Source organism: Dryobates pubescens, chromosome 14 (genome assembly GCF_014839835.1).
Source record: "Dryobates pubescens isolate bDryPub1 chromosome 14, bDryPub1.pri, whole genome shotgun sequence".
Classification (NCBI taxonomy): Eukaryota; Metazoa; Chordata; class Aves; order Piciformes; family Picidae; genus Dryobates; species Dryobates pubescens.
Genome location: NC_071625.1, coordinates 2,494,571 through 2,511,738, shown reverse-complemented (window position 1 = coordinate 2,511,738; position 17,168 = coordinate 2,494,571). Strand labels below are relative to the sequence as shown.

Below are 17,168 nucleotides of genomic sequence, written 5' to 3'. Positions count from 1 at the left end.
CGCACCCTCACTTCCGCCACGTGGGACTACACTTCCCAGAAGCCCTTGCGGCGCAGCGCAGGCGGTGCGGCGGCAGGGGCTGGGGGCGCTAGGGAGGTGCACGGACGGGCGGGCGGAGAGGAAGGCTCTGGCGGTGACGGCGGCAGCTATGACCTCCCTTGTGAAGAGAATAATCAGCACTGCTAAGGCCCCAGCTGCACTGGGACCCTACAGGTATGGCCTAGCGAGTGGGAGGTCTCACGGAGCAAGCGGGAGCGGGAATCGCCCGATGAGTTTCCAGCAGATCCCTGAAGGGTGGTCGGTCAGGCAGCCCTGGGCAAGGCGGATCTCTCCCCGGTAACCCCCCGACAGCTTACAGAGCTAAGGGATCTGCAGTGCGAACTGCAGGGCAGTGAGGTCCTGATGGTTGTAGGTGAGGTTTTTAAATGTCTCTTGGAGTGTCAGTGTAGGAAAATAACTCTGAAATTAGTGATAAGCAATGACTGAAAAAAGGGAAAAAGGAAAAGGAAGGAGAAAAGGAAAAGGAAAGGAAAAGGAAAGAGAAAAGGAAAAGGAAAGAAAAAAGAAAAGGAAAGAAAAAAAAAGAAAAGAAAAGGAAAGAAAAAAAGAAAAGGAAAGAAAAGGAAAGAAAAGAAAAGGAAAGAAAAGGAAAGATAAAAGAAAAGGCAAAACTTCAAAAGAAAGAGCGATTCCTCTGGAGGGAAAACGCTCCTCTAGCAAACCGCCTGTTGCATAAGGAAGTGGCAGCGAGCGCAGGCTGGAGGCGACCGAAAGCAAAGGCTGAGCCCGGTCCAGGACGTGCCTTGGCAGCTGGGAAGCTGCCTGCAGGGGGATCGCAAATCTTCTCTTCTTTTTGATTTCCAAAAGGTTACAAACGCTTTTCAGTCTAAAAAACCCCGAAGTGAATAAGTAAGTGCTGTATATGTTGCTCTTTTTCACAAGTAAGCTGTTGCAACAGCTCCCAGTGTAGAAATAAATGAATGCATAGAAGTAATCCCGATTTTAATTGGAGAAAGGTTCCTCTTTGCTGTTTGCGTGTGAAAAGGTGCACATGAGCCAGCAGGGTGGCCAGGAGAGCCATGGGCATCCTGGCCTGAAGCAGGAACAGTGTGGCCAGCAGGACAAGGGAGGTTATTCTTCCCCTCTACTCAGCACTGGTCAGGCCGTGCCTTGAGTCCTGTGCCCAGTTCTGGGCTCCTCAGTTCAGGAGAGATGTTGAGGTACTGGAAAATATCCAGAGAAGGGCAACAAAGCTGGGGAGGGGTCTGGAGCACAGCCCTGGGAGGAGAGGCTGAGGGAGCTGGGGTTGCTTAGCCTGCAGAAGAGGAGGCTCAGGGGAGACCTTCTTGCTCTCTCCAACTCCCTGCAGGGAGGTTGTAGCCAGGTGGGGGTCAGGCTGTTCTCCCAGGCAAGCAGCACCAGAATGAGGGGACATTTTTTTTGCCTCCATTACTTTGAGCTTTCTGAGCTTCAATCTGTGTTTTCTTTATAGGAATTACAAAGGTGGAGAAATACAAAGTGTAGAAACACAGACATGAGTTAAAGGTTAACTTCTGCAAACCCATTGGTGGGGTGCAGCCAGGGCTTTGGCATCAATTCTAGGCAGGAGAACATCTAAGACATGACAAGGCAGCAGTTCTTTGTCTGCACACACACACTGGCCTAGCCTTCAGCATGGCTCTGCTTCTGCTGTGGATTAAGTGCACTCCCAACCTTTTGTGCTTAGTGGTAGCTCTTGATGAAATGCTGCTTAATGTGCAGCCTTGATACCCATAAGTTTATCACTAACTTAGCTTATCAGGATTCAGTTAACTTGTCAAAGTTCAGTGAGCAAAGGTTGCACAAGAAGTGACTGCAGCATCTCTGTGCTGCCATGGGGTCTGAGCGTGGCAAACAGAGGGCTTGATGTGGAATGCAGGGTTGTGATGCAAGGGCTGCCCTCCAGCTTCTGATACAGCTCTTCAGGATGCTTTTTGGTGACCAGTTGGTACTGGGCTTTTGTGTTTTCCTTTGTTGCATCCAGTTTCCAGTGCCTTGAGATGGGTAGGCAGGGAGATGTGTCCAAGCTTACACACTGACACAGCTGGGTCTTTACAGATCATTGGTGCTGTTAAACTTCCTAAGAGACACAGCACAATTCTTTCTAGCCATCAACAATCATTTGTGTAAAGATCTGGTTAACCTTGCAGGCCTTGTCTGTGAAGAGCATGCTTCTCCACACCACATCTCTGATGGATGATGTTCTTCATGGTCCCTCAGCAAGTTGAGTGATGGTACCAAACTGGGTGGGGTGGCTGACACCTGCCAGGCTGTGCTGCCATCCAACCAGAGCTGGACAGGCTGAGAGCTGGGTGAAGGAGAACCTCATGAAGTTCAGTAAGGACAAGGGCAGAGTCCTGCATCTGGGGAGGAACAGCACCAGGCACCAGCACAGACTGGGGTTGTCCTGCTGGAAGGCAGCTCCATGGAGAAAGACCTTGGAGTCCTGGTGGACAGCAAGTTCTGCATGGGACAACAGAGTGCCCTTGTGGCCAGGAGGGCCAATGGAATCCTGGGGTGCATCAAGAAGAGTGTGGCCAGCAGGGCCGGGGAGGTTCTCCTGCCCCTCTACTCTGCCCACAGGTTTTCTACCAGCAAGATTGCATCAGCTCTTCTGTAGATGGTGTAGCTTTGCAATTCACTCCACTTTTATTAGTTGATGGCACAGAAAATAATCACCACTTGAAATATTTGATTACATCAGGTGAGCTGCTGGCTGCTTTTCCCCTTATGAAGTTATAGGATATATCCCTGTTTCAGGACAGGGGTAAAAGGAAAATGGGAGTCTGGCAGTGTGTTGCCAGCTCCCTAATATAGGTTGACCCTCTGTGAAGTCACAGGATTGAGGCAATCCAACTGAGTCCACCTCAGGTAAGAGATGTAATAAAAATGGTCTCTGAAGGAGTCTCTTCACTGACATTAAAGGGAAGCTCAGCTCCAAAATGAGCTACTTAGGGAGGTGCTTAGCTCTAGGTGTGTGGCTCTGGGGGCTTGTTGTGCTATCAGAACAGGGCATCCTTGTGTGGAATGGGCAGAGAGAAGGCAAATGCTGGTGACTGCCAAAGAATCTTTCTCTGGTTGCTTTGCAAACTATCTTTAATTACCAGCTGAAGAGAAGTAAATTGTCTCTTGCACCACGTTTGCTAGGTGGTTGAAATCCTTGCTTTGATCTTTTAGTCTCTTTGTGGTGATTAGAGACCTCAGTATTTGCTAACTGCTTCAGCAGAGACACAACCTGGCACTTTAACAGAGTGCTTTGCAATGGCTTGAACGGTGCAGCCCTCTGAATCATACAATCACAGACTCAGGAATGTTGGGAAAGACCTCAGAGATCATCAAGTCTGACCTAGTACCTGATTCCTAACACCTCCTGACAACTAAACCATGGCTCCAAGGGCCTCAGCCAGTCTCTTCCTAAACACCTCCAGTGATGGTGACTCCACCACCTCCCTGGGCAGCACATCCCAAGGGCCAATCTCTCTTTCTGAGAACAATTTCTTCCTAACATCCAGCCTGAACCTCCCCTGGCACAGCTTGAGGCTGTGTCCTCTTGTTCTGGTGCTGCTTGCCTGGGAGAAGAGACCAACCCCCCCCCGGCTACAACCTCCCTGCAGGGAGTTGGAGAGAGCAAGAAGGTCTCCCCTGAGCCTCCTCTTCTGCAGGCTAAGCAACCCCAGCTCCCTCAGCCTCTCCTCACAGGGCTGTGCTCCAGACCCCTCCCCAGCTTTGTTGCCCTTCTCTGGACACCTTCCAGCATCTCAATGTCTCTCTTGAACTGAGGGGCCCAGAACTACTGAAGCAAATGTTGAATGTGCTTAAATGACTTTGATAAGGAAACATGAAACCTAAAGAACTGATTTCTCTTCTCAGCCAAGCAGTGCTGGTGGACAGGACCATGTACATTGCAGGACAGATAGGTCTGGAACCTTCTACTGGGCAGCTTGTCTCTGGAGGGGCAAAGGAAGAAGCTAAGCAGGTAAGGTGCCTTCTGGCCACAAATGGTTGGCATGTGCCCATGGAGCTCAGAGAAACTGAGGAGACAGAGGAGCACACTTCACACCCTCCCAAGAGGAGGGAAAAACAGAAGGAAGTGATTCCATCCTACCCTTCCTGTCTGCTACCCAAACAGCTTGGAGGTCAGGGGGGGAATCTCTATTTCCTGCAGGGAAGTGGGAAAGAACATTTGCAACACAGGTTCAGCCCCACAGAATTAACAAACCCAACAAAGGTTTAGAGCCTGGCTGGAACAGGGGAAGGATTTGTTCCCCCAGCAGCCAAGGGGTGGTGTGAGGTGAGGTCATAGGCTGGGAGGGAGCTGCATTGTGCATTTACATCTAATGAATGGGTGGATTCATGCTTGTGGTTTATTAGAAGCTCCCCTTTATTCATTTCCTACTTTGATTACCCACTGAGGACTGTTGAGGATTTGCTGGGTGAGCTTGGCATGGATGTAGCCAAGTTACAAGTCCTTTACCTACTTAGTTTAGTTAGTCAGGAGGTGTTAGGTAGCAGGTACTAGGTTGGGCTTGATGAGGTCTTTTCCAACCTGGTTGATTCTGTGGTTAGCTAAATGCTAAGAGCTGATAGTTAAAAGGTTGCTTTTGCTTCATTTTTCCTTAGGCTTTAAAAAACATGGGAGAAATCCTGAAAGCTGCAGGCTGTGACTATGGCAATGGTGAGTGCTGCTGAGCTGCTGTGCTGCTGAGCTGCTGTGCTGCTGTGCTGCTGAGCTGCTGTGCTGCTGTGCTGCTGAGCTGCTGTGCTGCTGAGCTGCTGTGCTGCTGAGCTGCTGCCAAAGAAATGGCTGCTTTAACCTGGACTGAAAAAGAATCAAATCCAGGGGCTCCAAAGCAAGCTGTTTGCTAAGCACTCAGTTGTCAACAGCTGGAAGAAACAAATGGAATCCTGAGTCTGGGTTAAGAGACAAGTAAATCAACACACAGCTCTTGCAGTGGCTATCAGGGCAACGCTGCCTCTCACCCAAAGCTCCTGCTCATGGTACTGGAGTTTGAGCTCCCTGGGCCTGGGAAGCTCAGGCACAGACAGAGCTGCAGCTTCTGCAGGCATTTTAAGCATCCTAGGCTTTGCTGCAGGTGAAAGCAGGTTTGTGGCTGTGCTGTCAAGATTCACAGATTGCACTGGGGTGGAAGGGACCCTCACAGGGCATCTTGTCCAAGCCCTTTGCACTCAGCAGAAGTGCCTCCAACTGAATCAGGCTGCCCAGGGCCACATCCACTCTGATCTCAAATGTCTCTAGAGACAGGGCCTCAACCCCATCCCTGTTAGCCTGCTCCACTATTTCACCACTCTCACTGTGCAGAACTTCCTCCTGATGTCCAACCTAAATCCACCCTGCTCCAGTTTCAAACCACTGCCCCTCATCCTGTCACCACAGTCCTTCTGAACAGTCCCTCCCCAGCCTGCCTGTAGGTCCCCTTCAGATACTGAAGTGCAGCTCTGAGGTCTCTCTGCAGCCTCCCCTCTAGGCTGAACAGCCCCAATTCTCTCAGCAGAGGTGTTCCAGCCCTCTGATCATCTTGGTGGCCCTGCTCTGGACTTGCACCAGCAGTATGCTAGGGAAGACTCTGACAGTGGAGCCAGCTGAGGATTAATGCTGGTTTGGGCAGTAAAAAAGTTTACCACAGAAGAGCTCTTTCAGGCTTTATGGACTGTTTGAGGCAGTAGGCATGATGTAATTTCTGGCCAAGAGTTGGCTGGCAACAGCTTGCTGAAGTGATCTGCTCATCAGTTCTGTGCCCACTGAAGACCTGGGCAGAGAGTGACATTTAGAACCTCCAGAGCTGGTCAGGAATGTCCCATTCCCTACAGCTGTATTGCACAGCAGATGCTCAGGTTTCCTAGGTGGGAGCTCTAATGCTCAACTTGTGTTTGCAAAGCCCTTTTGAATGGTTAGAACCCTTGAGAGAAATGTGTGAAACAGCAGCAAGAAATGCAACTTGTGTGTGTGCCAGGGGTCTAAAATAACTGCAGCTGTCTCATTCCCAGTTGTGAAGACCACAGTGCTGATGGCAGACATGAAGGACTTCAATGATATCAATGATGTCTACAAACAGTGTAAGTAGATCTTTCCTTTCTCTTTCACCAGTATGGCTTGGGGAACAAAGTATATTCCCAGTCAGGAAAGGGGCTTAATGACTCAGATGATGTCAGGCCAGATACTTTGGGATTCCAGCAGAACTGGAACATTAAAGAGAGTAAGAACTTGCAGTCACCAGCTCAAGCACAGCCTGATTTCTTGGGGGTTTGTGTCCTACTAGTCCACTAACTCACTGTCATGTGGGGATCAACTCCTGGGATCCCTGCAGGTGGATCTTCCACACCTCTCTTTACCTTCACAGAATCACAGAGTCACAGAGTGGCTCAGGTTGGAAGGGACTTCAGAGATCATCTCCTTCAACCTCCCCACCATGGGCAGGGACACCTCTCAACTAGACTCAGCTGCTCAAGGCCTCATCCAGCCTGGCCTTCAGCACCCCCAACCAAGGAGGCAGCCACAGCCTCCCTGGGCAGCCTGTGCCAGAGTCTCAGCACCCTCACACTGAAGAACTTCTTCCTCAGCTCCAGTCTAACCCTGCTCTGCCTCAGCTCAAACCATTCCCCCTTGGCCTGGCTCCAGACCCTCAGGAAAAGTCTCTCTGCAGCCTTCCTGCAGGATCCCTTCAGCTATTGGCAGGCAGCTCTAAGGTCCCCCTAGAGCCTTCTCTCTAGGCTGAATAACTGCAGCTCCCTCAGCCTGTCCTCACAGCAGAGCTGCTCCAGCCCTTGGATCATTTTTGTGGCCTCCTCTGGACTCACTCCAGCAGCTCTGTGTCCCTCTCATGCTGTGGACACCAGAACTGGAGGCAGGATTGGAGGTGGGGTCTCAGCAGAGCAGAGCTAAGGGGCAGAATCCCCTCTCTTGCCCTGCTGCCCACACTCCTCTGGCTGCAGCCCAGCACACAGCTGCCTTTGGGCTGCAGGAGGGCACTGCTGGCTCCTGGGGAGCTGCTCAGCAACCAACACCCCCAAGGCTCTTTCTTCAGGGCTGCTCTCAACCCACTCTGCACCCAGCCTGGATCTGTGCCTGGGGCTGGCCTGACCCAGATGCAAGACCTTGATAGATGCTGTGCTGTCCCTCATATAATCCTACTGTTAGCAGTCTTTAAAGTCATTTGTCACAGCCAAAGCATGCCACTAAGCACCACAGCTGCACATCTCTGCAATACTACCAGGGAGGGTGACTCAACCTCTTCCCTGGGCAGCCTGCTCCAGTGCTTCACAACCCTTTCAGTGAAGAAACTTCCCAAATACCCAACCTAAGCCTCCCCTGCTGCAACCTGAGGCCTTTTCCTCTTGTCCTATCACTTGTTACGTGGGAGAACAGCCTGACCCCTCACCTTGCTCCAACTTCCTTTCAGGGAGTTGTAGGGAATGAGGTCTCTCTGAGACCCTGAAAATACCATTTCTGAACTTAATGTTTACTCTCAGTAATAAAACTTTAATTGAATTAGGCAAATTCCTTGGAAGTGCTCAGAATCAGGTTGGATGAGGCTTGGAGCATCCTGATCTAGTGCAGGATGTTCTTCCCATGGCAAGGGGGTGGCTTGGCCTCGATGATCTTTAAAGGTCCCTTCCCACTTGAACTATTCTGTGATTCTATACATTCAGCTCCAATATCCTTACCAGAGATCAAGAGAGGTTCCCTCTTCCCCTCTCTCCTGGTTGCAGTTGTGTCATCACCACTCTGGTTTCATCTTCTCCAGCCAAGTTGGCGCTCAGGCCATGCAGTGGCCAGCAGAATCATCCCTGGCAACTGGATCACAGGCTGGAGCTGGCTTCTTGATGATGCTTGGCAGCTTGCTGAGATGTTAGAACAGCCAGGGACCCAAGAACCAGCAAGGGGGATGCTAGCTGGCACAGGAGACTGCTTGTCTTGTAGCCTTGAACCTCAACCTGTGCAGTGAGTGCATTTTAGACAGTTAAGTGATTGCTGCCTGCTTCTGTTTACAGTTTTCAAGACAAACTTCCCAGCCAGGGCAGCCTATCAGGTTGCTGCTTTGCCCAAAGTAAGTGTCACATTCCTGCCTCAAAACAACTGCATTCCCTTCCTGCTGACAACCTTGCTTACTCTGCACTGCCTTCAGTTCCAATCATATTCATGAAGACTCTTAAATATGTAGGGGGGTTCTAAGCATACCAGTCTTGTTCTCCCCCATGCTTAAAGAGCTGACCAGGAGAGAGCTATTCCTTTATGGGAGAAGAGGACCACAGCCCTGGGAACAAGGAGTTAGGTGACCACAGCCCTGGGAACAAGGTGTTTAGGTGACCACAGCCCTGGGAACAAGGTGGTTGGGTGACCACAGCCCTGGGAACAAGGAGTTGGGTGACCACAGCCCTGGGAACAAGGTGGTTGGGTGACCACAGCCCTGGGAACAAGGAGTTATGGTACTTCAGTAAGAGTAAAGTGGATTTTCAGTCTTACTTAACATGACTAAATCAGTAACACAACTGTCAGAAGATAATCAAATGTCTCTGTCTTCTTCCCAGCTGTCCTCTCCCTCCAGCTGCCTCCTCACATAGCTACATGAAGTCCCTAATGTGTTTCTCCACTGTTGTCTCCCAGGGTGCCCGAGTGGAGATTGAAGCTATTGCCATCCAGGGACCCCTCCAAGATGCTTCAGCCTGACTATAAACAGAGACTGAGCAGCCTCCACCAGCAGGGTTGGACATCACCCTTCTCCTCCTTTACACCCTACCCCTACAATTGGCTATCAGTACTTCCAAAGAGTTGCAGCCAGTGAATTGCCCAGGGAAAGGCTGGAATCAAAGCTCCTTCCTGGGTTCCCTCCAAGGAGAGCTTGCAGTGAGCTCTCTGCTGGCAGACCCTGGACGCTGTGCAGCCATGAGCTGAGCTTGATGGCAGGCTCAGGCCCTACCTTTGAGATGGGGACTGAATACTCAGCTGGTGAAGCAGATGCCTGGGGGTCAGTGGCTGATCTGGACAAGGGAAGCTGTGCTGATCTGCAGAGGGAGGGGTTTAGTAACTCTTTAGATAGCAAAACATGACAGAGGTGGAAGAACAGAACACTGCAATTGCTAAGCAGGTTCCAGTGCTGGTTGGGGTGGTTGCTGGGCTGCCTGAAACTCTTTCTTCACAGAACAGATTGCTCTTAGACCTCTAATATATTTTTTTCCTGCCCTGGAGGCAACTGCTTACAGAAGGTTAATCATTCCAGGCAGAAGGAAATCTTGATCTCCTGCTAACTTTGTAAATGAATCTCTAACTGTAGCCTTTTCCATCACCTTGTTCACACCAGCTCAACTTCAACTGCCTGTTTAATCTGAAACAAAACACACAGAAAGCCCTCACCAGAAGCCCTGTTTGATGAGAATAAAGAACTGCAGCTGTCAGAGTGTCCTTGTCTGCTCTGGAACAAACATTCCTTTTCCTGGTGAATCTTTGATGCTCCATCACACACACAGTCCCCATCTTGCTTATTTGATAAGTAATCATTAAAACTGGGGGGGGAAAAAGGTTCATTTTTTTATCTCCCAATAGCTAAGGATGAAAATAATCCTCCAAGACAGGGAGCTGTCAGCTCCCAGGGCACTGCAGCTCTTGGTACTTTTCCCTCTGCTTGGTGGGGTGAGGCCCCACCTCAAATGCTGCCTCCAGTTCTGGTGTCCCCAGCATGAGGAGGACACAGAGCTGCTGGAGTGAGGCCAGAGAAGGCCACAAAGATGATCCAAGGGCTGGAGCAGCTCTGCTATGAGAACAGGCTGAGGGAGCTGCAGTTATTCAGCCTAGAGAGGAGAAGATTCTGGGGGCTGGGACCTTAGAGCTGCCTGCCAATAGCTGAAGGGATCCTACAGGAAGGCTGCAGAGGGACTTCTCCTGAGGGTGTCTAGAGACAGGACAAGGGGGAATGGGTTGAAGCTGAGGGAGAGCAGGGTTAGACTGGAGCTGAGGAAGAAGTTCTTCAGTGCGAGGGTGCTGAGACTCTGGAACAGGCTGCCCAGGGAGCCTGTGGTTGCCTCCTGCCTGGGGGTGTTGAAGGCCAGGTTGGATGGGGCCTTGAGCAACCTGGTGTAGTGGAAGGTGTCTCTGCCTATGGCAGGGAAGTTGGAAGCAGATGATGCCCAAGGTCCTGTCCAGCCCAAACCATTCTCTCATTCTCTGAATCTTGCACTGCTGGCCTTGAAATAAATGTGTTCAAAACTGCAGAGTTTGCAGGAGACACCCACCTGGATCCTGGACACTGCAGCCTCCCCTCTAGATCTCCCACCTTCTGCAGGAGTCAATTCTGCCTTTAGTTACAGCCTAGCAAAAGGGCACTGCCATCTTCCAGCCTCCTCTGTGCCACACACTGCAGCAGCTCCACACACTGCTAGCCCTGGGAGGAGCTGCCTGCATATTGCCATTGAAAGCCACCAACCCCCTGTGCAATGCTGCCTGAAGCTTGCAAAGCTTTCAAGGTAGTTGTCTGAACCTGATAAAGCTCCCAGCTGGAAACTGCATGGTCCTGCTCCTGGGAATGCATCCTAGCTGTGCCCAGGAGGCAGGGGGGCAGGGAGAGGAGAGCTCAGGCATTTCAAACACTTGAAGCCTTGGCAGCTTGACTTAAAAATACATATATATATAACACTCTTTTTTTTTTCCTGATGCCTTTTATTCATGCCTCTGCCTTGTGGCTTTATCCATAAAAGCTTTTCTATTCCCCCAACCCAATAAAAGCTGTTCATGCAGAGAGAAAAGCAGCCCCAGGGAGATGTTCTGAGAGACAAAACTTCTACTCCTTGTTCTGAGCAGTCTCTGAAACACAGGGAAAAAAAATACTTTAGCAAGGAAGTGAGAGTACAGCTTGGCACTCACTACATCCTCTCCTCCTGCTCTGCTGACTCCACACCTGCAATACTGTGTCCAGTTTCGGGCTCCCCAGTTGAAGAGAGACAGGGACCTGCTGGAGAGAACCCAAGGGAAAGCTATGAGGACTGGGGGGCTTGAACATCTGTGCTGTAAGGAAAGACTGAGAGCCCTGGGGCTGGTGGGTCTGGAGAGGAGAAGGCTGAGTGGGGACCTGATCAACATCTAGAAATGTCTGAGGGGTGGGTGGGCAGGATGAAGGTGATGCTGTCCTTGCAGTGGTGCCAGTGATAGGACAAGGGACAAGAGGCACAAGCTAGAACACAGGAGGCTCCACCTCAACATGAGGAGACCTCTGTACTGTGAGGGTGCCAGAGCCCTGGAGCAGGCTGCCCAGAGAGGCTGTGGAGTCTCCTTCTCTGGAGACTTTCCAAACCCAGCTGGATGTGTTCCTGTGTGACCTGCCCTGGGTGCCCCTGCTCTGGCAGGGGGGTTGGGCTGGGTGATCTCTGGAGGTGCCTTCCAGGCTCTGCCATTCTGTGATTCCATGATAAAGAATGTTTGAGGAACTGCTCCCAGCCCCTGAAACTCCATGTGCAAGCCACCAGCAGCTGAGAGTCCTGCTGGCTTGCTTGCTAGCTAAAAGATGGTGCCTAAGGGGATGATTAACAGATACCACAACGTCAAACTGTCCAAGATCTTCTTTCCCAGCCAGAAGACCCTGCAAGGACAGGCTGGGAGCATGGGATTTCCATGCAGTGAATGGTGCTGTCTAGCACAGGGCTGGTGCCTATGTCCCAAGCCTGCACTCCCCCCAGAGGGGCTGACCTGTCCCTGGTAGGACTCCTGCCTTGGGTCAAGCTGAGCCATGTTACAAGCAGCACTCCCACTGGACTGCTTCCAACATACAAATCTCTCTTCATCTACACAAAAACTTTCATGACTCTGTCTCCTCTCAAAATGCAGAAAGCAGCTGTCCAGCAGCACTGGGATGACAAGATGTGCTCAGTAAGGACAGCACAGCCCTTGCTGGCTCCTAAACAAACCCTTCCCTCCTCTGTCAACACACCTATCCCTGTCACTGCTGCACTATCCACAGCTTCTCCTCTTTCTTCTTCTTTTGTTTCAGGCCCTCCACTTTACTGTCTCCCTGAGCAGCTCAGTTTCCACCTGTTCTCTGGTCTCACCTGGGAATGGTAACCATAGAATCATAGTATCAGTCAGGGTTGGAAGGGACCACAAGGATCATCTAGTTCCAACCCCCCTGCCATGGGCAGGGACACCCCACACTAGATCAGGGTGGCCAGAGCCTCATCCAGCCTGGGCTTAAACACCTCCAGGGATGGGGCCTCAACCACCTCCCTGGACAACCCATTCCAGGGCTTCACCACTCTGATGGGGAAGAACTTCCTCCACAGAGGATCAAATTAGGAGCCACTGACTAAAAGCACCAAGAGCCCCAGCTCCTTTCTGTGAGGCTGATTTAGCTTGGTCAGCTCTCCAGTGGCCCTGACTAAGGTACCTCCTGAATGAGAGGTACCATCCTGAATGAAACATGCCCCAAGGGATGGAACACCTCTGCAATGAGGACAGGCTGAGGGATGCTCAGCCTGGAGAAGAGAAGACTCTGGAGGGACCTTAGAGCTGCCTGCCAATAGCTGAAGGGATCCTACAGGAAGGCTGCAGAGGGACTTCTCCTGAGGGTGTCCAGAGACAGGACAAGGAGGAATGGTTTGAAGCTGAGGGAGAGCAGGGTTAGACTGGAGCTGAGGAAGAAGCTCTTCAGTAAGAGGGTGGTGAGACTCAGCAACAGGCTGCCCAGGGAGGTTGTGGCTGCCTCCTGCCTGGGGGTGCTGAAGGCCAGGCTGGATGAGGCCTTGGGCAGCTGAGTCTAGTTGAGAGGTGTCCCTGCCCATGGTGGGGAGGTTGGAGGAGATGAGCTCTGAGGTCCCTTCCAACCTGAGCCATTCTGTGAATCCACAGGGAACAGACAGGATGTTCCTACTCACTCTCCATCATCCAGCTACATGCCCATGAAGCTCTCCTGTGCTTTCACACAGTCCTATTGCCCCTCTGCCCAACACACATCACAAGCACTATTTCTGTCCAAATTACTGTCCTGGATTTTCATTGCAATAAATCATCTCCAAATGCTTCTTGAAAGCCAAGCCCAGTGGCATTCCACTGCTGCTTCTGTTCTGCCTGGGCAGCAGCCAAGCTCCTAGGGCAGGCTGGGTAAGCCAAAGGTGCATCTGATTCTTCTTCTACAGCCAGGCATGCACCCTCCAGCTTCATGTGCACAGGGACAGCTGCTTTGTAATTAATACATGTGACTAATTAAACACAGGCTCTGCAGGTCCTGAGGGAAGGGTGTAAGCTGCACAGGAACATGTTGCACATGGGGGGGTATGCTAGGGGCACATCAGCTGCTAAGAACAAACAGGACACAAAAGGAAGTAGCAGAGATAATGCCTGGAAATGCTGATGGAGTTCACTACAGCTTGGACTTGTGAGACTGAGGCTTCTCCAGCCACATTCTCCTAAGCCCCTCACTGTGCAGACTTCCCAGACCTAATTCTGACTGGAGGAGCTCACCTGGGGCTCTCAGTAAAGTCCAAGGGACCCATGCACAACTCTCTAGAGGAAGAATTTGCTCTCCTGACCTTATGAAAGCAGAAGCATTACCCTCAGCGAGCTGCTCCTCGTCAGTGACATGGACTTTCTCCATGCTTTCCTCCAGAGAGCTGTCAGAGCCCTCTACCAGCCCACTGTCCTCTGCTGCTCCTGGTGGTGGGGGCTCAGCACCTTCTCCTGGTGCTGGAGGGGAAGGCCCTTTGCTCTCCTCTGGCCACGCAGCCGGCAGCTGGCAGCTCTCCTCTGCTCCCGCAGGCAGGGGCTCGGTGCCCTCCGGCTCCTCCCTTTTACCGACCGAGTCGACTGTGCCCTCGACGGCCAGAAGCACAGCTGCAGCCTCCTCTCCCAGCAGATGCTTGCCCAGGTTTGTCTCCTCAGGAGCAAGACTCCCATCCTCCCCTGGTTCCAGCTGTGTTTGGTCAGCTATGGTTTCACCATCGTCTGCAGCGGGAGTGGTTGCACCGGAAGCTGCTTTCAGTTCTGGCAGGGAGAGAGCAAAAGAGAATCACAGATAATTAGTGAGGGGCAAGGGCTGCAAGCTGGAGCACAGGAGGTGCCACAGGAACAGGAGGCAAAACTTGTTCCCTGTGAGGGTGCCAGAGCCCTGGACAGGCTGCCCAGAGAGGTTGTGGAGTCTCCTTCTCTGGAGACATCCAAACCCAGCTGGATGTGTCCCTGTGTGACCTGCCCTGGCAGGGGTTTGGACTGGATGATCTCTGGAGGTCCCTTCTAATCCCTCTATTGTGTGATTCTGTGATATCCAGCAGAGGATGGTGCTGCTCATTTTGCCCCTTGAACCTGAAGTGTGCAGAATGTTTGCTGGTGCCAGTACAATACAGCAGGAACCACCTTTTCCTGCCCCAGACAGAGCACAGATCCAAGGTGCCAGGTGGGATGGAGCTGCTGCCCTGTGCTGCACCTGGGAAACTTCCAGGGGTGCCTCCAGGTGAGCTGAACAAAAAACACTGAGAAGAACTTCCTCATGCCAGAGGGTGAGCAGTGCCCACTTCTTCAGGGCTCTGGGCAGCCTGGTCTAGGGGAGGATGTCCCTGCTGACTGCAGGGGGGGTTGGACTGGATGACCTTTGGAGGTCCCTTCCAACTCAGACCATTCTATGATTCAACAACAGGAAGCCTGAACAAATTAGAGCTTCTGCCCCATTCACCAAGTCATTGGCTCCATAAAGCAATGGCCCAGCCTGGCAGACAAAAATCACAGCCAAAGGAGTGGCAGAATTGCTCTGACAGGTGCTTCAGAATGAAAGCTGAAGACTGACCATGAGCTCTGCCTGCCCATCAGGCTGACTTCATAACTCTCTGCTTAAATTCAGTTTGACAAGAGCTTGGGCTTCACCTTCTCCAGAGGCATGTCAGGGTGAAAGCCCTGGGAGTCCATGTGTGAAATCTGTTTGCACAATCATTACAGACTGGGCCAGTTGGATCTCCTGAGGAAAGTGATGATTGCAGTGTCAGAGTCAGTGAGCAGAACTGCTTGATAGCTTCACACACACAAATGAACAGCAGACAAACAAACAAGGTACTGCATCCTGCTCCTAAACCAGCTGCCTGAATACTGCTGCTTTTAAGACAGCTTCCAAGGGCTTTTGAGGCATTCAAGAGAAACAGCTCCCTGGCAAGTGTCACCTGTGTGCCCACAGACCTGGGCAAGGACAGCTAAGGCAGAAGAATCATAGAATTAATAAGGTTGGAGAAGACCTCAGGGATCATCAAGTCCAACCTATCACCCAACACCTCCTGACTACTAAACCATGGCTTCAAGTGCCACATCCAATCCCTTTTTGAACACCTACAGGGACAGTGACTCCACCACCTCCCTGGGCAGCACATTCCAGTGGCCAATGACTCTTTCGGGGAAGAACTTTCTCCTCACCTCCAGCCTAAACCTCCCCTGGCACAGCTTGAGACTGTGTCCTCTTGTTCTGGTGCTGGGTGCCTGGGAGAAGAGACCAACCCCCACCTGGCTACAACTTCCCTTCAGGGAGTTGGAGAGAGCAAGAAGGTCTCCCCTGAGCCTCCTCTTCTGCAGGCTAAGCAACCCCAGCTCCCTCAGCCTCTCCTCACAGGGCTGTGCTCCAGACCCCTCCCCAGCCTCGTTGCCCTTCTCTGGATGTGTTCAAGCGTCTCAATGTCCTGAAGAAGAGCAAGAACAAGAGAGAGAGAAAGCAATTTTCACTATGGCACAGCTAAAATCTCATTTTCCTGGGCACTGAAACCATCCAAAGTCCAACCAAGCCCTCCAAATTCACAATATCAAGCAACTCAAAGAAAGGAGGCAAGCTCAGCTGCTTGTGCCAGACCAACAGCAACACCCTGCCTCTGACAGCAGCTGAGGGGCAGCTGGCAGGGCAGAGGGACCTGGCCCAGGGAGCTGGCTTTCAGTTCATCAGTGGACATTCCTCTGTGAACCTGCCCAAACTCCTTTTCAATCCTTTCAGCCTCCACCATGAGCAGTGGCAATGAGGTTTACAGCACATTCTGGCTGGGTTTTAAGCCTGCTGCTTGTCATTTCCTCAAGCAGCAAATCCATTTCCCTGTTCACCTTCCCTAGACCTCTCTCACACCTTGGCTTTCAGCCTCTCCTTTTCCCAACACAAAGCTCACCACGAAGCAGACACCTGGTCAGAAAAGCAGGGAGGAAGTCTTAAACTCAAGCTGCTCTAAGCAATGACTAAAAGCAGTGAGTTGATCTTTTCAGGGGTTATTGTTCTTTACCCCTTTGGACGCTTCTCATGCCCTCACCTGGCATGGTACCAGGTGGACAGACAGCATTTAAAACCTACAGCCAGACAGCAATGAGCCATGTTGTGGCCAGCACGTTGTGCTGAGTTTGTAAGTGGTGTTACCAGTGAAAGAAACTCTTCACACCCATTATTACCAGCAATCCCTTGCAGCTCCTAGGAGCACCAGCCCTCCTAACTTCCACCAAGCTCAAGCTCTCTCTTTATATAATTTGGGTTATAAAACACTGCCAGGCCATGCACTGCTGCAAACTCTGGAAGCATTCCTCTGCTCTCATCTGAAATGCAAAGAATTCTCTAACACAGGGGGGAATTAAACAAGGAAATGAAACCCTCCCAGCAATCTGTTCAATAACTTTATCCCCCAGAAGAGTCAACACATATGGCAGTCAACATTCCTAGGCTGTCTTCTAGTTTTGTTTCAATTTTAAACTGAGAGTTTTCATTCTCCCTGCTGCAGGCAGTTCCAGCTGGAGAAACACTGGCTCTAAGTGGGCCATGGCCACTCTGGTTTTCCCTTTGCTGCCTTTCTTTTCCTTTAGGAAAAGCCTCAGGGTTTTGAGAGTCACACATGAAATCATATCAGTTTGTTTCCTTCTCCACAGAGTCAGATAAACTCATTTCAAATTATCTTATTAAATTAAATGAGACAATAACTACCACACCTGGCTGTTGAGGGCCCAGTTAGTGGAGCTCTCTCAGCTGTACTTACAAACTGCACTTTATCATTACCATGACAGTGAGTGATGTGTTCAGTATGTTTCCTAACCTACCCCAGCATGAACAGACCTTCAGACAGAATTCCTAACATACTCAGAATAGATTGCTTCAGTTGCTCCCCTCAGCCCTTCAGTGTTCCTGTGCAAAAGTCTT

The 17,168-nt window shown here is 51.2% G+C and overlaps 1 protein-coding gene across 1 annotated transcript; it reads left to right on the top strand.

Moving 5' to 3' along the window:
* Positions 1 to 94: 94 nt before the first annotated feature.
* Positions 95 to 8,936, top strand: RIDA (reactive intermediate imine deaminase A homolog). Its single transcript, XM_009898174.2, has 6 exons — positions 95 to 213; positions 3,910 to 4,015; positions 4,660 to 4,714; positions 6,046 to 6,114; positions 8,050 to 8,105; positions 8,663 to 8,936. The coding sequence occupies exons 1-6, from the start codon at positions 149 to 151 to the stop codon at positions 8,723 to 8,725; spliced, it is 414 nt and encodes a 137-aa protein (XP_009896476.2). The 5' UTR covers positions 95 to 148; the 3' UTR covers positions 8,726 to 8,936.
* Positions 8,937 to 17,168: the final 8,232 nt, after the last annotated feature.